Here is a 25,089-nt window from a genome sequence, read left to right on the forward strand (position 1 = left end):
ATGTAAAACCAACAGCAAAGACAGTGGAAGAACCCAAAGAGACCGTCAACACTAATTCACGTAAAATGTATGCACAGAATGGAGAGCTGAAGAATAATCTGATAAGGGCGACCCAATGAAGAGCTGAGTTCTCACACTCTTCCTTCTCACTAGTGCGGCCTGATTCAGGAAAAAAATTTTCAATTCGATTCCGCCTATTGAATTGGTTTTTCGATTCGATTTTCCTGTCCAATTGGGTGTTTTTTTACAAACATCCTGGTGGGTTTATTTTATAGCCTCTTCACCCCCTTTGCCCTCTCCTACCCACACTGGCACTATGGTGTAAACAAAAAAAACTTTTCCTCTCTGTTAAATCCTAGCTCACATTCGCAGTCTAACATCAGCTCTGGCAGGATACACGTTTCAAATCTGACATATTGTAATCACAAAACAGAAAATAAAATGATTTTTTTTTCTACCTTTTGTTGTCTGGTCATTATTCAAATCATGTTGTGGTCCCAGGCTCTAGTTGTCTTCTGGTAACTCGCTTGCCAGGGTCTCCTGCCCATTTGCCGTTTCCTTCTTACTCCGTGCTAACCATCCATCTTCCATCTCTATCCTCCCCTTCTGTTTCCCTTCCCTCCCCTGAAGGTCTGCATTTTCCCTTTTTTAATCTCCATCCACGCAGCTGCAGCAATGGACCCCCACCATCCCCAGATCCACCATTTCTCCTTTTCTCAACTACCCTTTCATCCAGCATCTCTCCCTCCTTCCCCACCACCCCAGGGTCCACCCCAGCTCTCCTTTTCTCTTCCCAACTACCCTCTTATCCAGTATCTCCATCCTCCCCCACACCATCCCTTGTGTCCAACTTCTCTCCCTTTCGGTTCCTTCCCTCCCTAAATCCCATTGTCCACCATCTCTCTCCCTCTCCTCTGTTTTTAAATCCATTATTTCTTTTCCCCTCCCTCCCCCCACCAGTTCAGCATATGCACGTCTCTTTGGACCCCCTTCAAGTTTATTCAAGTTTCAAGTTTATTCATGATATTTGATTGAACGCTTTTCCAAATTACAAAGCGTTGTACAAAAGGTAAAAATATGATTTTTAAAGAAATCACAATATACATAATATATTAATCAATATACATAATAATAATTACAGGGTAATTGATTTTTAAAACCACGGGAAACAATAGGAAAGAGGGGTACTTCTACACCAGGTCCCCCCCGAAGGCCTGCATGTTCCCCCCTTTTTTTGTAGTGTCAGGACAATCATACATGTATTACTAATTCAGACTTTTATTTGTATTTTTATTGTGAAGAGCGAATAAAAATCATCTTTCTCTGTTGCTTTTATCTTTGCATTGTTTTTACTATGGATCATTGGGTCTCCCTTTTTGGGGATTTTTTTCTGTTGCGCTTTAACCACTGGCCCACTCTAGAAATCAAAGTATAGCAAAAGTGAGCCAAGTGTAGGACAATCCAGCCATTGTGACATCACTGATGAGGTTGGCTCTTATTGGTGGAATGAGGCATTATGATGTCACAAGACCAGCTCTATTTATTCATTCAATTTTCTATACTGCTCTCCCAGGGGAGCTCAGAACAGTTTACATGAATCTATTCAGGTACTCAAGCATTTTTCCCTGTCTGTCCTGGTGGGCTCACAATCTATCTAATGTACCTGGGGCAATGGGGGGGGGGGGGTTAAGTGACTTGCTGAGGGTCACGAGTAGTGCTGCCCGATTCACCAATTTTAAATGATTCATCGATTCACTTTGGTGAATCAATTTGATTCAACTCGTTATAAAAAAAATCAGGCTTGCCGATTCGACCAGATCTCCTAAAGCAGGAGCGGCAGCCTCTTGTTGGCTGTCCACTGCTGCTGCTGCTCCTGCTTTAGGGGGTCCCTTGCGTCAGCCGGGAAGTGCACAGGCGCTCTTTGTATCGTCCTCCGGCTTCTCCCCTGGCCTCCCGGTCTTACCTTAAGTTAATTAGGGCAGCTTGCAGAGGATTGCCAGTGCTGTAGCAAACCTAGCAGGCTGCCGCCATCCTCTGCAGCTCGTTCCCTCTGCTGCAATTCTGCCCCTGACATCAGAGGAGGGATGGGACCATGGCAGAGGGAATGTGCTGCGGAGACCAATGGCGGCCTGCTAGGATTGCTACAACACCAGCGATCCTCTGCAGGCTGCCCTAATTAGCTGAAGGTAAGACCGGGAGGCCAGGGGGGAAGCCGGAGGACGATACAGCCCTGGTCTACGTGTTCCGTAATTTTATTTTTTATAATGGTTTTAACTATTTTGCCCAGCACCTAGGTCAGGTTTACCAGTCTGTAATTTACCAGATTTCCCCTCATCTCCCCTCAGTTCTGGTCTCCTTATCTCAAGAAAGATATAGTGGTGCTAAAAAAGGTTAAAAGAAGATTGACCAAGATGATAAAAGGGGATGGAACTTCTCTCGTATGAGGAAAGACTAAAACGATTAGGGCTCTTTAGCTTGGAAAAGAGAAGGCTGAGAGGAGATATGATTGAAGTCTACAAAATCCTGAGTGGTGTAAAACAGGTAGCTGGTTTTGGACAAGTTCCTGGAGGAAAAGTCCATAGTCTGCCGTTGAGACAGACTATGAACTTAGCCACTGCTTGCTCTGGATTGGCGGCATGGAATGCTGCTACTATTTGGGTTTTTTCCAGGTACTTGTGACTTGGATTGGCTTCCATGAAGATGGGATACTGGGCTAGATGAACCATTGGTCTGACCCAGTAAGGCTAGTCTTATGTTCTAACCCTTTTTAAAAATTGGTGTATCATTGGCCACCCTCCAATCTCTAATTCCAAAGATTTTAACTCGCCCCTCCATGCCCCATCCCCCCCTAGCTCCACCCACTTTAGCCTCCCCAAACAGTCACCGAGCACCCATGCTCTTTAGCCTTTCCTCATAAAGTGTTTGTCCCCTTAGTCCAGACATGGGCAACTCTGGTCCTCGAGGGCCGGAATCCAGTTGGGTTTTCAGGATTTCCCCAATGAATATGCATTGAAAGCAGTGCATGCAAATAGATCTCATGCATATTCATTGGGGGAAATCCTGAAAACCCGATTGGATTCTGGCCCTCGAGGACCGGAGTTGCCCTTGTCTGCCTTAGTCACTCAAAGTCTTTGTCCCCTTTTGGTCACCCTTCTCTGCACCTCTTCTAATTCCCTGGTATCTTTTTAAGATGTGCCAATCAGAGCTGCATACAATACTCAAGATCTGACTGGACCATGAAGCAATACAGAGGCATTATGATACTTTTATTCTCTATTCCCTTTCTAATAGCACTGATAAAAGACAACATCGATGAGCATCTAGAAAGGAATAAACAGATGAAAACAAGTCAACATGGCTTCTGCAAGGGAAGATCGTGCCTAACGAACTTATTGCACTTCTTTGAAGGAATTAACAAACGGATGGACAAAGGGAACCCCATAGACATCGTATACTTGGATTTCAAAAAAGCCTTTGACAAGGTACCCCATGAACGCCTACTTCGGAAACTGAAGAACCATGGGGTGGAAGGAGACATAGATACATAGATGGATCAAAAATTGGTTGGCAGGTAGGAAGCAAAGGGTAGGAGTGAAGGGCCACTACTCGGACTGGAGGAGGGTCATGAGTGGTGTTCCGCAGGGGTCGGTACTCGGACCACTGCTGTTCAATGTATTTATAAATGATCTAGAAACAGGGACGAAGTGCGAAGTAATAAAATTTGCAGACGACAGCAAACTATTTAGTGGAGTTGGGACTAAAGGGGACTGTGGGGATTTACAAAGGAACCTGAACAAACTAGAAGAGTGGGCTAAGAGATGGCAGATGAAGTTTAATGTAGAGAAATGTAAAGTCTTGCATGTAGAAACCCGAAGTACAGCTATATGATGGGAGGGCTGTTATTGGGTGAGAGTACCCAAGGAAGGGGCTTGGGGGTAATAGTGGACAAGACAATGAAGCCGTCGGCACAGTGCGCAGCCGCCTCTAAGAAGGCGAATAGAATGCTGGGTATTATCAAGAAAGGTATTACAACCAGAACAAAATAAGTTATCCTGCCGTTGTATCGGTGATGGTGCACCCGCATCTGGAGTACTGCGTCCAATATTGGTCGCCATACCTTAAGAAGGATATGGTGGATACTCGAGAGGGTTCAGAAAAGAGTGACGCGATTGATAAAAGGTATGGAAAACCTTTCATGTGCTGAAAGATTAGAGAAACTGGGGCTCTTTTCCCTGGAGAAGCGGAGACTTAGAATAAACATGATAGAGACTTACAAGATCATGAAGGGCATGAAGAAAGTGGAAAGGGACAGATTCTTCAAATGTTCGAAAACTACAAGAACGAGAGGGCATTCGGAAAAATTAAGAGGGGACAGATTCAGAACCAATGCTAGGAAGTTCTTCTTCACCCAAAGGGTGATGAACACCTGGAACGCGCTTCCGGAGGGTGTGATAGGTTAGAGTATGGTACTGGGGTTCAAGAAGGGATTGGATGAATTCCTGAAGGAAAAGGGGATAGAAGGGTATAGACAGAGGATTACTATAGAGGTCCTGGACCTGATGAGCCGCCGCGTGAGCAGACTGCTGGGCGTGATGGACCTCTGGTCTGACCCAGCAGAGGCATTGCTTATGTGCTTATAATAATTCCCAGCATTGTTTGCCATATTATGTTAATGAATTCCTGTTGTGTATTTTCCTATGGTTTTAATACGGTTTCTCCCACAAAGGAGAAAACACATTAAAATAAGAAGGAAATACCTTGTACGCATCCTTGATATTCAGGGCCTGTCCCAGGGCAGCTACGTGACCCACAATGCCCTTGTTCCACTCCAAGCGGATGCAGTTGTTGGAAGCCTCCTCCAGGGTGGATCCTTCAGCCACGTCAAAAAGGCGGCTGATGAGAAACTTCTCATTTGAGCTGTCCTCGCACACCAGGAAGAGAGAGTACCGGTCAGCAGCGATTAGTTCGTTAATGTGGAGGAAGATTTTATGGCACAGGGCTGCCACATCCAGGTGACTAGAGATGTCTTTCACCAGCTCCAGAAGTCTGGTGCAGCGGTCACTCGTGCTGCTGCTGAATCGGGGAGGCTGTGGAGGCATCTGTGTCCTCCTTTCAGAGTCGGGGAGAAAGCTCACGGCACCCTCAGAGTCCTTCACCACAATGGGACGTAGTGGCCTGTCAAACTCGGAGGCAGAGATTTTCCTGGTGGGTGTCTCGGGTCGGGCAGGCTGCTGGTTGCCACAGGGCTCCGTCTGGCACTCTTTTCCTCCCTCCTTGCTGGTGGGGATGGCGTGAACTCTCTCAGCAAACCATGCATTGACCATTTCTCTGGGAAAGGAAGGAACAAGAGGCCATCAATTATTTAGCACCATAGGACGCATAACAAACACTCCCCCCACTTCTCTCCCAAAGACACTAATATTTAAGGCAGCCTTTTCCTGGGGTGGGGGGCTTCCTGTTAGTTGAGGTTGAACAGGCCTAATGTCTGTGACCATCTGCTCGTTTGTCTCAGGACAATTTCTGCTTGCACAAAAGCTGAAGCTGGAATATCATGACAGTCCCTGGAGAAGGCAGACATGACTGGGGACAGCCTGAGTCAGGCCTGGATTTCTACCATTGCAATCACAGACTCAGAATTTCCCCCCAAAACAGCAGAACTAAAATTCCCAGCACGCAACACAGCACAACCAATCCCAGTTCAGCCCAAAAACTATGGACACATTTGTAAGAAAGATCGTCTCATCTTCCGAGAGGAAACGTGATCAGAGCCCTGCAGGACTAGGTAGGGGAGACCAGTAGCCCTTTGCTTCGATGCTGATCTCCGTGTCCTCCACTCTCTGATCATCCGACTGGTTGATGCACAACTCAGAAGCAGATCAACTTGTAATTAATGCCATTTGCTGACTATCTAGACCAGGGATCTCAAAGTCCCTCCTTGAGGGCCGCAATCCAGTCGGGTTTGCAGGATTTCCCCAATGAATATGCATTGAAAGCAGTGCATGCACAAAGATCTCATGCATATTCATTGCGGGAATCCTGCAAACCCGACTGGATTGCGGCCCTCGAGGAGGGACTTTGACACCCCTGATCTATACAAACAAAATTCAGTGCATACAACTGGGTCGCTGTATGTAACCCTCTGACAATTAGTGGACATAGCAGGGTCCCATCACAGATCCCTCTGACCCATCCCTCGACATAGCAAACCCACTCCTAAACACATGGATGGGCATAGGGCTTCCAGATGTTCCGTTTGGAAAATCCAGACCCCCCAGGCACGCCCAGTTCCACCCATCCCTGCCACGTTACGCCCAGTCCCATCCCAGTCCCCCACTGCCTGCTCTCATTGGGAAGGAGCGCATCCACGCATATGCTCCTGCCCGACAGTGATTTGTTCTAAGCTTTTCAAAACCTGAACAAAGTGCCGGGTTTTGGAAAAGCCATCCAGACCCCTGGACATGTCCTTAAAATCCGGATGTCTGGTAACCCCAGATGGGCATATACACACAGACACAAAAAGAGACAAAACCCACACTTAAACACATGCATGTGAATGCACACAAACACACACAAATTCTAACATTTAATAAAGCCATCATGGAAGGGAAGGGAATGGGCCTTGTGCATAGCCTTTTTGGGGTTACACATTCAAATTGCTCTACATATAAGCAATGGAGGATTGAGCAATTTGCCCAGGGTCACAGGAGCAGTGCTGGGATTTGATCTCACAACCGCAGGGTGCGGAGGCAGCAGCTCTACCACTAGGCCACCCTTAAAACTGCAGAAATCTTAGTATAGCATGGATCGCCTACAAGGAAGCCTTTGAAGGCCTGTTGAGAATGGTAAAATGACTTTTGTTGTGCAGGAGTTAAGATATGAAACGCCCTGGTGGGTCAGATATGAAATTGCCATGAAAACGACTTAAGACGCAGTGATTTGTAGACGCCTTTCTCTAGCCAATAATTTTCCTCTCTGGCAGAGTTGATGAGCTATTCATGATCTTTACTATGGTATTATTTTGTCATCAGGGTTTCTGGGGATTGTTTGTATGTTTATTTTAATCATGTTTTTCTTTCAAAATTGTGTATGCAAATTATGTAAACCGTTCAGTTTTAAACGGTATGGAAATTTTTAAAATAAATAAATAATAAATTGCCTTGAAATGTACAAAATCAACCCTAAATTGACCGAATACATGAAGCTTTATTATGAAACTGTGGCAAAATATGCGTCACCTGCAGCATGTAGACGGTCGATTTGTCATTCCTAAGATCAAGATTGAGTGAGGCATTACTCTTACGAACACCTTGGGCTATGGGTTTAGCCCTACTCCAAAATTTGCCAACAACTGCATCTACTGTTTGGAGATGACCTGAAGATTTACAGTTGAAATTACCAGCAATTAGCAGAATTGCAAGTGGTAGAAGGCCCTAAGGGATGAGGGACTTGGACTGCTTAGGAAAGGGAGAGTCTATTTCGAAAGGATAGACTCCACCTTAACCGGGATGGAAACCGGCTGCTGGTGCTAACATTTAAAAAGAAAATAGAACAGCTTTAAAATTAAGACTGGGGGGAGGGAGGAGATGACAGATGCAGTGTGGGTATCCGTGAAGGACGTTACTGAAACAGGATACTTATGGAGTCCCAATAGAGAGGCTTCAATAAGGGTGAAAGAAAGCCAGGAGTGTTTAAGAGGAAGGCAGAGTAAAGAACTCAAATGATCCCTGTCATCTTCGAAGTAGCCTAGAGGTAGAGCTGCTGCCTCCGCACCCTCAGGTCAAGGGACTGAATCCAAGCACAGGTAGAAAATAAGTAAACCACAAAAAGGCTTCCCTTCCCCCCCTCCTGAATACAAATGCTAGAAGCCTAAAAAATAAGATAGGAGAGTTTGAGGTAGATATAATAGGCATCTCGGAGACCTGGCGGAAAGAAGAGAATCAATAGTGCAATGACAGGGCAGATCAAATTAGAGGGGGGAGGGGTTGCCCTATATGTTAAAGAGGGAATTGAATCAAATCAAATTAACATTCTGCATGACATAGATAGCAGTGTGGAATCCATATGGCTAGAAGGAAAGGAATAGACAGCTAGGGTTATACTATAGTCCCCCGGGACTGAATGAGAAGCAGATGGGAAATGGTTTCAGAGATTAGGAAAGCTGGAAAATTGGGCAATAATTGTATAATAACGGCCAATTCCAATTACCTTAACATTGACTCGTTAAATGTTCCATCAGAGAGATAAAATTCCCAGACATCATAAATGACTGCTTCTTGGAGCAACTGGTCCAGGAACTAATAAGAACATAAGATTTGCCCTACTGGGTCAGATCCATCAAGCCCAGTATCCTGTTTCCAACAGTGGCCAACCCAGGTCCCAGCTAGATCCTAGGAATAAGCAGTGGATTTCCCCCAAGTCCATCTTAATAATGGCCTATGCATGTCTCTTTTAGGAAATTATCCAAGCCTTTTTTAAACCCTGCTATGCTAACTGATTTCACCACATTCTCTGGCAACATATTCCAGAGTTTAATTACATGTTATGTGAAGAAATATTTTCTCTGGGTTGATTTAAATCCACTACTTAGTAGCTTCATCACATTGTAACTGGATCTGTTTAGATCTTTTCAGTGTTATGCTTATACGTATATATGAGGGGTGCTTGGGATTTAAAATTGGCTTTAATTAGTTCAAATCAATAGTAACACAGATCAACTATCTTAATTAAGGTCAGATTAAAGAAATATATAGAAACTTACAATCTCTGTGTCTCAGTAAGATGCTATGTTTAATGTTTCCATACAATCAATACTACGTATTTACTCTAGCCTACCCTTTATTTAGTGAACATAAGAATTGCCACCGCTGGGTCAGACCAGTGGGCCATCTTGCCCAGCAGTCCGCTCACGCGGAGGCCCTCTGATCAAAGATTAGTGCCCTAACTAAGACTAGCCCTACCTGAGCACGTTCCAGTTCAGCAGAAACTTGTCTAACTTTGTCTTGAATCCCTGGAGGGTGTTATCCCCTATGACAGACTCCAGAAGAGCGTTCCAGTTTTCTACCACTCTCTGGGTGAAGAAGAACTTCCTTATGTTCGTACGGAATCTATCCCCTTTCAATTTTAGAGAGTGCCCTCTCGTTTTCCCTACCTTGGAGAGGGTGAACAACCTGTCTTTATCTACTAAGTCTATTCCCTTCAGTACCTTGAATGTTTCGATCATGTCCCTTCTCAATCTCCTCTGTTCGAGGGAGAAAAGGCCCAGTTTCTCTAATCTTTCACTGTACGGCAACTCCTCCAGTCCCTTAACCATCTTAGTCTCTCTTCTCTGGACCCTTTCGAGTAGTACCGTGTCCTTCTTCATGTATGGAGACCAGTGATAGACGCAGTACTCCTGGTGAGGGCGCACCATGGCCCGGTACAGCAGCATGATAACCTTCTCCGATCTGTTCATGAGCACCTTCTTTATAATTTCTAGCATTCTGTTCGCCCTTTTCGCCGCCGCCACACATTGCATGGACGGCTTCATTGACTTGTCGATCATAACTCCCAGGTCTCTTTCCTGGGAGGTTTCTCCAAGTATCACCCCGGACATCCTGTATTCATGCATGAGAATTTTGTTACCTACATGCATCACTTTACACTTATCCACGTTGAACCTCATCTGCCATGTTGATGCCCATTCCTCGAGCCTGATTATGTCACGTTGCAGATCTTCGCAATCCCCCTGTGTCTTCACTACTCTGAATAACTTCGTATCGTCCACAAATTTAGTCACCTCACTCATCGTACCAATGTCCAGATCATTTATAATAATAACAATAATTTTATTCTTATATACCGCCAAAGCCATGGTAGTTCGAGGCGGTTTACAACAAAGAAGAGCTGGACAAACAGCGAATACAGGTACAATGTAAGATCATCAAAATACAGGAGAGCATAATACAGAGGTGAGGCATAAGAGATTTTGGGAACAATTCGGTTAGGGTTGGAGAGGAGAGGCTTGAGAGGACTTGGTTACAAATTGGTTAAACAAGTTTGTTTTTACAAGTTTTCTGAAACTTAGATAGGATGAGGAGTGTGTGATAATGTTACCCAGCCAATCGTTCAGTTGACCTGCTTAGAAGGCAAGTGTTCTGTTCAGGTATCTTTTGTAACAGCACGCCTTTAGTGTTGTGTGGTTAAATAGGTGTAGTCTGCGTGTGGGTCTGGATGGACATTCTAAGTTGAAATGGGGAACCAAGTATAAGGGGGCCGAACCTAGAATGGATTTGAAACAGAGGCAGGCAAATTTGAACACCACTCTCGCTTCGACGGGCAGCCAGTGGAGCTTTTGGTAGTAGGGAGTTAGGTGTTCCCATTTTTTTAACCCCAAAATCAATCAGATTGCCAAGTTTTGGATGATTCGGAGTCTTTGAGTGATTTTTTTTGAAAGACCCTAGATAAATGATGTTACAGTAGTCAAGTGAGCTTAGAATGGAGGATTGTACCAGTAAGCAGAGTGAGATAATATCAAAATACTTTCTGATGGTTCTCAATTTCCACAATGTTGAGAAGCCTCTTCTGACCAGCAAGTCTGTGTGCGCTTCAATGATAAGGTAGCGATCCAGAGTAACTCCCAGAATTTTTTATGGATTCCGCAATCGGAAAGACTAGACCATTCAAGGAAATTGATGAATCTTTGATTTTGTCGTTCGGGCTCGCCAGGAGGAATTTGTTTTTTTCTGAATTGAGTTTTAAATTGAAATCGGCCATCCATAGTTCGATTTGCTTTAAGATAGATGCCAGGTGATTCTTCGTCTCGGGTGTTAGGTTTGTTAGAGGAAAGATAATGGTGATGTCGTCGGCGTAGATGTAAAATTTGATTTTTAAACTTTGCAATAGGTTCCCCAGTGCAGCCAGGTAAATGTTGAACAGAGTGGGAGATAGGGGTGAGCCCTGTGGGACTCCGCATGAGTTTACCCAGCTGAAGGAATGAGTGTTGTCGCTGTAAACTTGGTAAGATCGTTTACTCAGAAAACCCTGGAACCATTTTAATACATTACTAGAGAGACCAATTGACTCCAAAAAGTCCATAAGAATAGCATATCAACTAAGTCAAATAGGATCAGGCCCAAGACCGAGCCCTGCGGGACTCAACTGATCATCTCCGATGTTTCGGAGAGGGTACCGTTCACCACCATCCTCTGAAGTCTACCTCTAAGCCAGTCTTTAACCCATGCAGTTAATGTTTCACCTAATCCCATCAAACTCATCTTGCTCAATAACCTGCAGTGTGGGACGCTATCGAAAGCTTTACTGAAGTCCAAGTACACGACGTCCAGGGACTCCCCCATATCCAGCTTTTTTGTTACCCAGTCAAAGAAGCTGATTAGAATGGATTGGCAGGACCTTCCCTTTGTAAATCTATGTTGATGGGGATCTCACAGATTCTCCTCGTTCAGTGGAGTGATGAAGGATAGTAAGTCTTTGGGGTCAGTCTGCTCTACCTGTTCTAGGTGGATGTTCAGGTCACCGGTCAGTAGGTTGTAGGAACCTGAAATTGAGTTTGTGAGGAGGAATTCATAGAAGTTTGGCGGTGGACCATTTCTTAGGAGGTAAAATAGCATAATAATTAGGCCATCTTCTAACAGGTCCGACTGGAGTTTAGAGGAGAAAATTTCGAGATCCAATGAGGATTTTGAGGCTAAGATGGTGGACTTGAATGAATCTTTTGCTATGATGGCTAGTCCTCCCCCTATTCCCCAGGATCTGGGATGAGATATAATTTTGAACCCAGGTGGGAGGCACTCACGAATTATGATGTCATTGTCAGAGATCAACCATGTTTCAGTTAAAAGAACAAAGTCAGGATTGGTCTAACCAGCTGTGATTTGTTCCTGATAGATCGGATGTTTAAACAGAAACCCTGAACCTTTTGGTGGTGGGGAGAGTTGGCAGGTACTGAGTAGGGAACTTTCGTCAACGATCGATGTTTTTTATTGTATGGTCTCTTTGGTTTTCGTGAGTGGGGAACAACAGGGATTTGAAAAGGGCCCCCTTCAGAGCAGGTCATGAATAAAACGATGGGCGGACCTGTAGGTAGAACGAGGCCTTAAGAGGATTGGAATCGGATTGGAGTGAAGTGCCTCAGTTAACCAGCGTTTGTAACAAGACTAATAAAACATAAGAAATAATATTAGATAGTAGTGTATGGAAGTCATCATGAGTTGAGCGATACTACAGAGTTTAGGATAGCTTTATCTGGAATAGATAAAGATGTTGAAGAGCACAGGTCCAAGCACCGCGCCCTGCGGCACCCCACTGGTGACGCTCTTCCAGTCCAGGTATTGTCCATTTACCCCCCACTCTCTGTTTCCTATGCTCCAGCTAGTATTTCACCCTCGATTCCATGGCTCACAATTTTCTGAAGTAGTCGTTCATGCAGAACCTTGTTGAACGCCTTCTGAAAATCCAGCTATACAATGTCGAATGGGTCACCCTTGTCTATCTGCTTTTTACTCCCTCGAAGAAGTGCAGCAAGTTTGTCAAACAAGATCTGCCTTTGCTGAAACCATGCTGGCTAGTCCTCATCAGACCGTGTCTGTCAAGGTGATCAATGATGCGGTCCTTTGTCAGCGCCTCTACCATCTTTCTCGGTACTGAGGTCAGACTCACCGGTCTGTAGTTTCCCGGGTCTCCCCTCGAACCTTTTTTGAAGATCGGCGTAACATTCGCCACCTTCCAGTCCTCTGGAATCTTTCCCGGTTTGATCGACAGATTGGCTATTAGTTGAAGCAGTTCAGCTATGGTCCCTTTCATTTCCTTAATGACCCTCGGATGGATGCCATCCGGTCCCGGGGATTTATCGCTCTTAAGCCTATCAATCTGACTGTATACCTCTTCTAGAGTGACCGTTAACCCAGTCAGTTTCCCATTTTCACTTCCAGCATATAGCCTGATGGGTTCCGGTATGCTGTGTATAACTTCTTTGGTAAATACAGACGCAAAAAAATGTGTTCAGTCTGTCATCGAGATTTCTTTCAGTTCCTCTGCATCATCACTCTTGAAAATCATTTCCAGTTCAGGTAGATCTCTTACATCTTCTTCTGTAAAGACCAAATCAAAGAATTCATTCAGTCTTTCCGCTATGGCCTTATCCTCCCTGAGCACCCCTTTTGCTCCTTGATCATCCAACGGTCCCACAGATTCCCTCACAGGTTTTCTGCTTCTGATGTACCTAAAACTATTGCTATAAGGTTTTGACTCTTTTGCAAGTTTCTCTTCATATTCTTTCTTAGCTGTCTTTATCAATGCTTTGCATCTAACTTGCCAGTGCTTGTGTTTCTTCTTATTTTCTTCATTCAGATCCTTTTTCCATTCTTCAAAGGATTTTTTTTGGCTCTGATAGCCTCTTTCACTTCACCTTTTAACCACGCCAGCTCTTATTTCCTCTTCTTTCCACCTTTGCTGATACGTGGAATACATCTGCTTTGGGCTTCCACGATGGTATTTTTAAATAACATCCACGCCAGGTTTACAGTCCTAACCTTTGAAACCGATCCTTTTAGCTTCTTTTTAACCATTTTCCTCATTTTATCATAGTCGCCCTTTCAAAGATTAAACACCCCTACAGTAGATTTCTTTTGCAACGTTACTCTCAGTATCAGCTCAAATTTGATCATGTTATGATCACTGTTTCCCAGCAGACGCAACACAGTTAACTCCTGTACTATGTCTTGTATTCCACTAAGGACCAAATCTAAAATAGCATCCCCTCTTGTTGGTTCCCGAACCAGTTGCTCCAAAAAGCAGTCATTTATGACATCTAGGAATTTTACCTCCCTAGCACTTCTTGATGTAACATTTAATCAGTCAATGTTGGGGTAATTGAAATCATCCAATACTTAATCAGTACCCTATATGGAACAAACAGGGGACTCTAAAACACTGCAAAGCCTCACCAACACATATATGCACTTCATTCACTCAGTCACAAATGGAAGAAGGAAAAAGAAATGGAGAAAAAGCCTCAGTTCTGCTTCATATGGCAAAAACACTCCACTTCACATATAGGGTACTGATTGAGTATTGGATGATTTTACCTACCCTTTTCCTGAGGTGAGTGTGTAATTGAAATCACCCATTATTATAGTGTTGTCCATTTCTCCAGCTTTCCTAATCTCTGAAAACATTTCTTCATCTGTCTGCTCATTTTGTCCCAGGGGATGGTAGTATAACCCAACCTTTATATTCCTTCCCTTCCCACATGGAATTTCTATCCATAAGGATTCCACACTGCTATCTATGTCATGCAGAATGTTTATTTGATTTGATTCAATTCCCTCTTTAACATATAACGCAACCCCCCTCCAATTTGATCCACTCTATCCTTGCGATATAATTTGTACCCAGGTAACACAGTGTCCCATTGATTGTCCTCCTTCCACCAGGTCTCCGAGACGCCTAATATCTATCTCATCATTCAGTGCTATATACTCTAACTCTCCTATTTTATTTTTTTAGGCTTCTAGCATTTGCATACAGACACTTCAAATTGTGTTTTTTCCTTACAACTATAGGCTGCTGAGAAGACTGGGAAAATCTGAGTCTTTTACTCTGCCTTCCTCTTAAACCCTCCTGGCTTTCTTTCATCGTTATTGGAACCTCTCTATCGGGACTCCCTAAATATCCTGTTTCAATATTATCCTCCAAGGATACCTGACACCGAACCATCCGCTCCCGGGCAACTGTCGGCTTTCCCCCACATCTCCTTTTTAAACCTTAGCGCCAGCAACCTGGTTCCATCCTGATTAAGGTGGAGTCCATCCTTTCGGAACAAGCTTCCCTTTTCCCAGAAGGTTGCCCAGTTCCTAACAAATCTAAATCCCTCATCCAAAATTGTTAAAGACTCAACTCTTTGATGGGCTGGTATCTTAATGCAGTGTTTTTCAACCTTTTTTGGGCAAAGGCACACTTGTTTCATGAAAAAAATCACGAGGCACACCACCATTAGAAAATGTTAAAAAATTTAACTCTGTGCCTATATTGACTATATATAAAGTAATTCACTTGAGTGCCACCGCCGCCATCGGGAACAGGCCGGTGCCAAGTTCTCCCTGCTTCTCTTCCCCGCGGGGCCAACCAACTCTCGCCACCCGTCGTCAATTCTAACATCGGAGAGTATGTTCTAGGCCAGCCAGGCAGCGATTGGCTGGCCCAGAACGTCCTCTCCGACGTCAGAATTGACGCGAGTGGCAAGAGTTGGCCGGCCCCACAGGGAAAAGCAGGGAGAACTTGGCGCCGGCCTGTTCCCGATAGCGGCGGTGGCACTCAAGTGGCTAAAGAGCCGCAGTTTGCCGGCCTAGGGACAACACTGGAGGGTGGCCAGCTGTGCACCCCCTTGGGACGTAACCCGGGGTGGGGCAGACCGCCCCCCCCACCCTGGTATGCCACTATCTGTACCTCACTCCCTCCCTATGACCAAAAATTCTCCTTTCTTCTATTCCCCGTGTACACAACCATCTCTTTCCCTCCCTTCCTCTCTCCAAAGTCCATGCCTTCTGTGTCCAAACACTCATTCCCTCCCCCACCTCAGCATCTCTTTCCCTCCCTTCCTCTTTCCAAAGTCCATTTCTTCTGTGTCCAAAAACGCATTCCCTCCCCCACCTCAGCATCTCTTTCCCTCCCTTCCTCTCTCCCAAGTTCATGCCTTGTGTCCAAAACGCACTCCCTCCCCCCTTTTGTGTTCCGTGTTTGCCTCCCAGCCCATCTTTGCAACTTTCTCAGCAAAACGAAGCTCAAGCCGCGAGGCTTGTCTTCTGCTTCCTGCCTGCCCTGCCGCACACAAATAGCCGAACGGAAGTATTCTCCAACGTCAGCGCTGACGTCGGAGGGCAGGCTTTGCTTAAGCCCTCCCTCCGACGTCAGCGCTGACATCGGGGAACGCTTGCGATCGGCTCTATGTTAGCTGCAGGGCAGGCAGGAACAGAAGACGAGCCTCGCGGCTCGAGATGTATTGAACTCCGCGGGTCCCCCGTCCAGCTCTCTCCTGTCCATGTGGGGCGGACCGCCCCTCTCCCTAGACTGTGGCCTAGGACCCTGGGGGAGCCCGGGCCCCCTGTCAGCTCCGGGCCCCTGAATGCAGGACTGGTGGTACTGCCCTGATGGCGGCCCTGACCGTACGGCACACCAGGCAACATCTCGCGGCACACAGCGGTTGAAAAACACTGTCTTAATGCATTCTGCTTCATTTTTTCAATCAAGTTCCTTATATTCAACTTGATGTATTTTATCTGTTCTATGTATTTCTTCTTTCCCTGCCATGCGGTATTTTATTGCCTGTCTGGCTGGCATTTAACAGTTCTTTTTAAATTGTCGCTTCCCCAATTTTAAACTCTTTGTTTTCTTTTCTGCATTATATTGTAAATGCTTTCTGTCTTTATCTGTTTTTAAGTCCATTATTCTAATTTGTATTTTATCTGTATCCCATGTATTAGCTCACCTTGTTGTGAACTGCCTAGAACTTTTTCGGTATGGTGGAATAAGAATAAAATTATTATTATTATCCCTGCACCATCGTCTCAACCATGCATTGAGACTTCGGAGCTCTATCTGCTTCTTGGGTCCTGTGCGTGGAACTGGGAGCATTTCTGAAAATTGTTCTGAATTAAATTGTTAATCTGTAGTTAAGTGATCTGTAACCTGTCACTAAAATCGTCTGTAGTACCCTGAAGACTGGAGGGTGGCTAAGGTGACGCCAATTTTTAAAAAGGTCTCTAGGGGAGATCGGGAAATTACAGACCGGTAAGGCTGACTTCAGACAGAGGCACCCATGCGTCTTTCAAAAATTGACACTTTTCTGCCATCACCATGTTACTATGGAAAAAAACTCAGTATAGCAGGAACAGCTGGAAAGCCAGAAGCAGACCCAAATTTCAGTGCAGGAATAGGATTGCTTGGCAGCCCTGCTCAGAGGCAGTGTGGGCAGACCCTACACTGACCCGACTATCATCTTTCATGTAGCTCTTTTCCTTTCTTATTTTTCGGCTGTTGTGAACCGCCTTTCAGCTACTTTGTGAAAAGCAGAATAATAAGAACCTGTGGAAGAACGATATTTACATCTTAAACATTTACTCCATTAAACATAGCCCTTTTTGTGTTTTCTCTTCAACGATGCAATGGTTTAAAACAATACCGCTAAAGGCCCACTAACTTCATCAGACAGATCCAGGCAGCGGCTCTTCCAGGAACTTTACGAGTCCTGTGTCAGCTTTTGACATTTTTACAAGTCAGCCGATGAATTTCCTTGCATTCATCAGTGAACAATTACAGCTCTTGTCAGAAAAGAAGGTTAGACCAAATCTGGAATTTGACCATCCGCAGTGAGCGAGAAGGCAGTATTCTCCCTCCCTCAGATCACTGTTTCGGAAGGGGATCACTTTCACATGAGGCCTGTCTGCATATGTCAAGCAGCCAAACTGGCCAAGACCACTGGACATCTTAACTGTTGCAAGGACAGATTTCATGAAGTCAGTTCTCTGGTATTTGTTAGGGAAATATTATGTCCACATTTTTAAAAAAGATTTTTTGGAAACTACCCAACAGTAAAACAGCATAAACAAGAAAGAATGAGCTATTTTTAGTTACTGCAAGGCCAGAGTTCAGCCACAGAAACAAACAGAAAGGCCTCCTCTCAACCACCGCTTCCAGGGGATTAGGAGGAGTTTGCTCCAGGAACAGGGCAAGCTGTTGTATACACCGGTGGGCAGATGGTTGTCTGGATGGATAAAAAGATTTCATTTGAAAGAAAAAGTCTGAAAATTAAACCTAATCCCGTCTCTACAAATTAAAGTGGGAAGGCCATTCATAACCTAGTGCAGTTTCTCAACTTCTTCAAGCCAAATACCCCCTAAGCCTAATAAATATCAACAGAGTACCCCCGCCCAAGCTCCACTCCAGACCCACCCAAACTCCGCCCCTGACCCCACCCTCATAATAATAGTACTAATTGTAATGCAATTTCTTCCATCCATTTTCCATATACACGCACAGCATAATCTTAATACATAATAGTAACCAAATTTTTTTTTTTAAACCACAAAGCCCACTGTATGCAGAGAAAATGTTATCATTTATATTCGGGTTTTATTCAGAGGTCAAGGCAGATGACTTTAAAATATGCAACTGTCACCTTGGAAACAACTATAGAAAAATAGACAAATATAGTGCAAAATATAGACAGCAGATATAAATTCTCAAAACTGACACATGTCGATCACTAAATTGAAAATAAAATCATTTTTCCTAGCTTTGGTGTCTGGTGATTTCATAAGACTCTGGTTGCACTTCCTTCTGACTGTGCATCCAATATTTCTTTCTTTTTGCCTCCTGCATACTTTCTCTCCTCCAGACCTCATTCACTTCCCCAACCAACATCTCTCTCTCTCTGTCCCTTCCACGAGTCCAACTTTTCTTTCCCTCTCCTCCACCCCTATTGGCAACAAGTCTCCCTCTCTCTCTATCACTGTCCATCTGTCTTGAGATATCTAGACATCTCTCCCACCCCCTCTATTGTCACATCCAACATTTCTCCCTCTCTCATCCCCTGGATCATGTGCATTTTTCACCACTGCCCATTTCTCCTTCTATCACCCCTCTCTAGCACAATGCCACATCTCTCCCTCCATCACTATGTCCCAACATTCTTCCCCCTTGCAGTCCCCTTCAATAGAACTCTGTTCCCTCTCCACCACCATATCCAAAATTTCTCCCTCTCGTCCTTCTATTCCCAATGCATCTCTCTCTTCTATGCTCAATTTTCCTCTTTCTTCCTTTCTCAATGTGCACCCTCTCTTTCCCTCTCACACACTCATACCCAACAATTCTCCCTTTCTATTCCCTCCCTCCTATGTCCCAAGTTAGTGCCCCCTTCCTCCCTCCTGTGTCCCATGTTCATACCCCTTCCCTTCCATCTGTGTGAACTTTGTGCCCCTCCCCCCTCCCTGAATGTAAGTAGCTGCTCGTCTGTAGAAGCTGCCGCTAGGGATCTCACCTTCCTTTTTTTTAAACATATATTTATTGAAAGTGAAAAAGGTTACAACCAGAGTAAATACAGCAAGAGTGGAAAAACAGCCAAATATAAAGAGTAGGCATCATAAACAAGATGAACAACGACCCCTGCAACCAAAGCCCCCCAGGAGCTCAGCAGGACAGAAAAAACAAAACGATGCAGAGCTCTGATCGACCAGGGATAGCTCAAAAGGACAATGAATAAAATAAAGCAAGACATCAATTGTCATAACCTTCCACCATTTTATATTTAAGCGTCCCCAAAGGGAACCTACCACAACATTCACCACCTCGCTCACAACAGCCAGTCCAAACAACAGAACATACATACTCCCAAGCATACCAACCTCCCCCCCACCCATCGCCAAGGTACCCTCAGACGTGAGACCCATCAGAAGACCAAATGCTAAGCAAAGGAGAGAAGAACGAAAGAAAGAAAGGAGGGATGGAAAAAGAAGAAAGAGGAAAGGGATCTCAACTTCCTGCCTGCTCCCTGCCACTGCCAGGGATCCCTCCTTCCCTGCCCGTCCTCCCCCCCCCAAAAGTCGACCCAGTTCTTGGTCAAACCGCACTCGCTCCTTGTGTCTTCAGCGACACTCCTTGCAGGGACAGCACAGGCAGCGATTCATACGCTTCATGTGGCTGACCCACAAGCCTTCTCTCCAACGTCAGCTCCAACTTCGGAGAGGTTTCCGGGTCAGCTACATACATGCAGCATGGAAATTGCTGCCTGTGCCATCCCTGCAAGGAGTGCCACTGAAGGAGCAGGTGCGGCTCGAACAAGAACTGGGTTGGCTTCGGGAGGGGGGGACCCAGGAGGACAGGCAAGAAGGGGAGATCCCCACTGGCGGCGGCTTCTACTGACGGATGGGAATATACTCTGTGACGGCCAGGCCACGTACCCCCAACAAGCGTACCACGTGTTGAGAAACACTGACCTAGTGCAGCTCAAGTTTTTTTAAAGTGAAAATGACCAGTAAATCTCTCAACAGAAACTCATCAGAGCTCTCTTTTGGGTCCTTCTGCAAGTTGATCGTTTTCTGATGCTTTGTTTGAGAAAAAAAGATATTTCGGAGAGAAGAGGACACCAGGTCATCTCTGTTTCCAGAGGCCTGAATCTTCCATGATGCCTTGCAGGTGATGAGGCCATGCTGCAAATCTAGAGGCAGCATCGCTTGAAGCTCACTCTTGCAGTAGGTTAGCATATGCAGAGAGATTCTAGAAGTCAGATTCATCTTGGAGGAAATCAGGCTTTCCGTAGACTACAATATCTCATATAAGACCAATGTAAGAATTTTCCAAAGATGAGTTTCCTGATCACAAGTGAAACTCTATCAAGCTTCTTAGTAACCTCCTGCCATAGCGTTGAGCGATCACATGATGCTATTCAAGTAATCAACAAACTGGGGTATATCACTGTGAGCTGTAAGAACACGGCAGCCTATGGTCAAAAGGATTTCTTTGCTCCCCACTAGGATGTTTTTTCATATTTTGCAATACATTCCCATATTTAAGTCCTGATCTTTTCTCTCTCATAACTTTTGCCTGCTGTCAGTTTTATACAGTGAAGAGTGTTTTTCATAATGTGTTCTCACTTCTACATTAGAAGACTGAGCAGCTTAGATAGGTTGTCTGTTTTTTCCTTTTTACAATTAGTCAGAGACATTGTATTTTGCATTATATTAATTTGTATTTCTTCATGGTATTGTTTTGATTGGATTGTGGGCTCTGCTGAGCAGGGACTGTCTCTTGGATGTTCTGGTGGAACATAAGAATTGCCGCTGCTGGGTCAGACCAGTGGTCCATCGTGCCCAGCAGTCCACTCCCGCAGTGGCCCCTAGGTCAAAGATCAGTGCCCTGAGACCAGCCCTACCTGCGTACGTTCCAATTCAGCAGGAACTCGTCTACTTTGTCTTGAATCCCTGGAGGGTGTTTTCCCCTTATAACAGCCTCCGGAAGAGCATTCCAGTTTTCTACCACTCTCTGGGTGAAGAAGAACTTCCTTACGTTTGTACAGAATCTATCCTCTTTTAACTTTAGAAAGTGCCCTCTCGTTCTCTCCACCTTGGAGAGAGTGGACAACCTGTCTTTATCTACTAAGTCTATTCCCTTCAGTATCTTGAATGTTTCGATCTTGTCTCCTCTCAGTCTCCTCTTTTCAAGGGAGAAGAGGCCCAGTTTCTCTAATCTCTCACTGTACGGCAACTCCTCCAGCCCCTTAACCATTTTAGTAATAGTGGTAGTAGGATAAAGGTGATCCGATTGATATTGTGTATCATCAGGTTAGTCTCTCTTATTTATTTCATTCATTCATTCGTTTTCTATCCCCCAAAGATCTCAGTATGGGTTACAGGTTAACATACATAATGTACTGTTAACAGGTTGCAATTTCCCTTAATACACTACAAGTTTTTTGATACAAATTTTATCCTAATTTGACACATACTAGGGATCTAATACCAATATACATAGTATAGAGTTTACAGGTTATCTGTACCCTTCTCCTCTATGGCCAACTCAGACTCCGTCCCTCCTACTTTGCTGCAGCGTATGACTGGAACTGCCTCAGTACGTCAAGCTCCATCTCTGGCCGTCTTCAAATCCAGACACAAAGCCTACTTCTTTGAAGCTGTTTTCATTTCCAAACTCCAACCCACCTGCTAAGCACCAACATCCGTCTTGTCTTATTTCCTCTGTAATTCTCCCACCTGAGCACTGTGCCTAGAAGCACCTTCTTGTCCAGTTTGTCTGTCTAGACTAGATTGTAAACTCTTTTGAGCAGGGACTGTCTCTTCTATGTTTTGATGTACAGGACCTTCCCTTTGGTTTTACGAAGGGAAGGTCCTGCCAAACAAATCTGATCAGCTTCTTTGACTGGGTAACAAGAAAGCTGGATATAGTGGAGTCCCTGGACGTCGTGTACTTGGACTTCAGCAAAGCGTTTGATAGCGTCCCACACCGCAGGTTATTGAGCAAGATGGGTTCGATGGGACTGGGTGAAACATTAACTGCATGGGTTAGGGACTGGCTTAGAGGTAGACTTCAGAGGGTAGTGGTAAACACTACCCTCTCCGATACGATGGAGGTGATCAGTGGAGTGCCGCAGGGCTCGGTCTTGGGCCTGATCCTATTTAACATCTTCGTAAGAGACTTGGCTGAGGGGCTTCGAGGTAAAATTACATTATTCGCCGATGACGCCAAACTATGCAACATAGTAGGCAACCGCACAACAGATGAAAGCACAGTGCCCGACAAAAGCTCAATGCCCGACAGTATGACGCAGGACCTACTCCTGCTGGAGCATTGGTCAAAGACTTGGCAACTAAGTTTCAATGCCAAAAAATGCAAGGTCATGCACCTTGGTGGCAAAAATCCATGCAGGACTTACACCCTAAATGGTGAGATCCTAGGAAGGACTGTAGCAGAACGTGACTTGGGGGTGATCATTAGCGAAGACATGAAGACTGCCAATCAAGTGGAGAAAGCTTCATCCAGGGCTAGACAAATCATGGGCTGTATCCGTAGAAGTTTCGTCAGCCGTAAGCCCGAGGTCATAATGCCGTTGTACAGATCCATGGTGAGACCGCATCTGGAATACTGTATACAATTCTGGAGGCCGCATTATCAAAAAGATGTACGGAGAGTTGAGTCGGTTCAGTGAATGGCCACCAGGATGGTCTCAGGTCTCAAGGATCTCCCATATGAGGAACGACTGGGTAAGATGCAGCTGCACTCACTCGAGGAACGCAGAGAGAGGGGAGACATGATCGAGACGTTCAAATATGTCACAGGCCGTATCGAGGTGGAAGAGGATCTCTTTTTCCTTAAAGGACCCACGGCAACAAGAGGGCATCCGTTGAAAATCAGGGGTGGGAAATTTCATGGTGACACCAGAAAATATTTCTTCACCGAAAGGGTGGTTGATCGCTGGAATAATCTTCCACAACAGGTAATCGAGGCCAGCAGCGTGCCAGATTTTAAGAAAAGATGGGATTGGCATGTGGGATCTCTTCATGGAGGTAGTTAGGGGGTGGGCCATTAGTGTGGGCAGACTAGATGGGCCGTGGCCCTTTTCTGCCGTCATGTTCTATGTTTCGCTGCAGCTGTTGGGGGCAGGTCAATGGCAGGACACAAAAGCGCAATTAGCACGTTTTTCTCTTTCAAAAATCTGGCAAAACTAGAGGTGCCCAAATGAAAAATGCAATACAAACATCTGAAGAGAGACTTCCAGCAGTGCAAGAAACACCCAAGAATGAAGACCACCAGCAGCACAAGCAAGGCCAAAGTATAAACACAGAGCCGAGAAGTGGCCAAGGATTCAGAGGGAACGCAGAAAGCCAAGGTTCAAATTCCACCAATGCTGCCTGTGACCTTGGACAGGATATTTGGATATTACATTTATAAACACTAGTGAAATATCACAAAGAACCACATCTGATCCAGCACGGAAGAACAGAATTACTGGCCTCTAGCACTGTTTTTAGTGACCTCAGTTACAGATAAGTGGGAGTTTCTACTCCTTTTTTATATTTTTTTTTTTAAACTGCACTAAATCAGTGCATTGATTGAAATCTTTGTATTCAGTCTGTGGCTGAAACAAATGCACAGATTCTGAGCACTGTCATAAAAATGTATTGTTATAAAGGACAGCATTTTTTGTAATTTTCTACCATTTACTAGTTTAGAATTCCTCCATTACTTCAGGCACAAATGGCTGAGACAACATGCTGGCACTAAACATATCGAAATCAATGACAATGGGAAAGACGGCCTTACATTTTCACCTCAAATCACTTTAGATGAAATCCCACTACAAACTGTTAAGTCCACAAAGATCTTAGGAGTAACCCTCAATCAAATTAGCTCTGTAGTGAAATCATGTTATGTTTTTGCAAACTGCGACTAATCAGATCATTATCAAAAATATTAGATCCAGCAGCTTTAAACATTTTGATCCACTCCCTTATAATATCAAGACTGGACTATTGTAACTCACTATACAAAGGTATTTCCCAGAAAGAACTTAAAAGGCTACAAATAATTCAAAATACAGCTATCAAGATCATCACAAATTCAAAAAAATTCGACCACATGACCCCCCTCCTGAAAAATGCTCATTGGCTTCTGATATCTTATAGAATTACTTACAAAATAGCACTACTGATCTTCAAAATCCGACTTATAAACTTGCCGATATTCCTTGACCGCCTTCTCATACGTTACACTTTACCAAGAACACTAAGATCAACAGAACCAAATCTGCTTACTGTCCCCTCTCTGAAAATGATTGGCACAAGGCGGACAGTTTTGGAACGCCCTACCGGGATACCTTCATAGCGAAATAGCATTGGATAGATTCAAAGACTCCCTAAAGAGCTTTTTATACAGGGATGCCTTTGAGACTTAATTTTGTTAAATAAGAGCACTTTTCCACTCATATTACCATATTTTTCGCTCCATAAGTCGCACCCCAGATTTAGAGAAGGAAAACAAGAAAAAAAACCCATTCTGAACCAAATTGTATACTAATATATAGCTGACACCTTTAAATTCTGTCCCAGCCCCCATCATCATTTTTACACCCCCCCCAGCACCTTTATATTCTGTCCCAGCCCCCCATCATCATTTTTACATATCCCCCAGCACCTTTAAATTCAATCCCAGCTCCCCAGCACCATTAAATCCTGTCCCAGCCCCCCCCCCCCTCCGGCGGTACCTTTAAATGTTGGAGGTCGGTGGATGGCTGCCTGCTGCTTGTCATGTCCCGTGGCACACAAGCACGCTAATGCCTGGGCTCGGACACTTCCCTAATTGGGCCGGTCGCAGGTGCTTCGCAGGGCTGCTGCATGTTGATTACCGGCACGTCGGGGCCAGCGGCACACAAGTGCGCTGCAGTGTGTGCAGGTGCCACTTCTGGTTCTATAAAAAACTCATTTGCACATGATAAAATCACGCTTAGCGTCACCTAAAGGTGCTTAGGCAGCACTCAGCATCCTCAGATTTATTCCAGGGTTTTTTCTATGCCTAAAGTCAGGCACTGAT

At 44.8% G+C, this 25,089-nt stretch overlaps 1 protein-coding gene across 5 annotated transcripts in view; it reads right to left on the bottom strand.

Moving 5' to 3' along the window:
- Positions 1–25,089, bottom strand: part of PDE5A (phosphodiesterase 5A) — a 323,063-nt gene that overhangs the window by 186,247 nt on the left and 111,727 nt on the right. For all 5 annotated transcript variants that reach the window (XM_033938157.1, XM_033938176.1, XM_033938166.1 and 2 more), the window contains one exon: positions 4,758–5,328. In XM_033938157.1, coding sequence (XP_033794048.1) covers positions 4,758–5,328 — 571 coding nt within the window. The remainder of the gene's footprint in view (positions 1–4,757; positions 5,329–25,089) is intronic.

Source organism: Geotrypetes seraphini, chromosome 1 (assembly GCF_902459505.1).
Source record: "Geotrypetes seraphini chromosome 1, aGeoSer1.1, whole genome shotgun sequence".
NCBI lineage: Eukaryota > Metazoa > Chordata > Amphibia > Gymnophiona > Dermophiidae > Geotrypetes > Geotrypetes seraphini.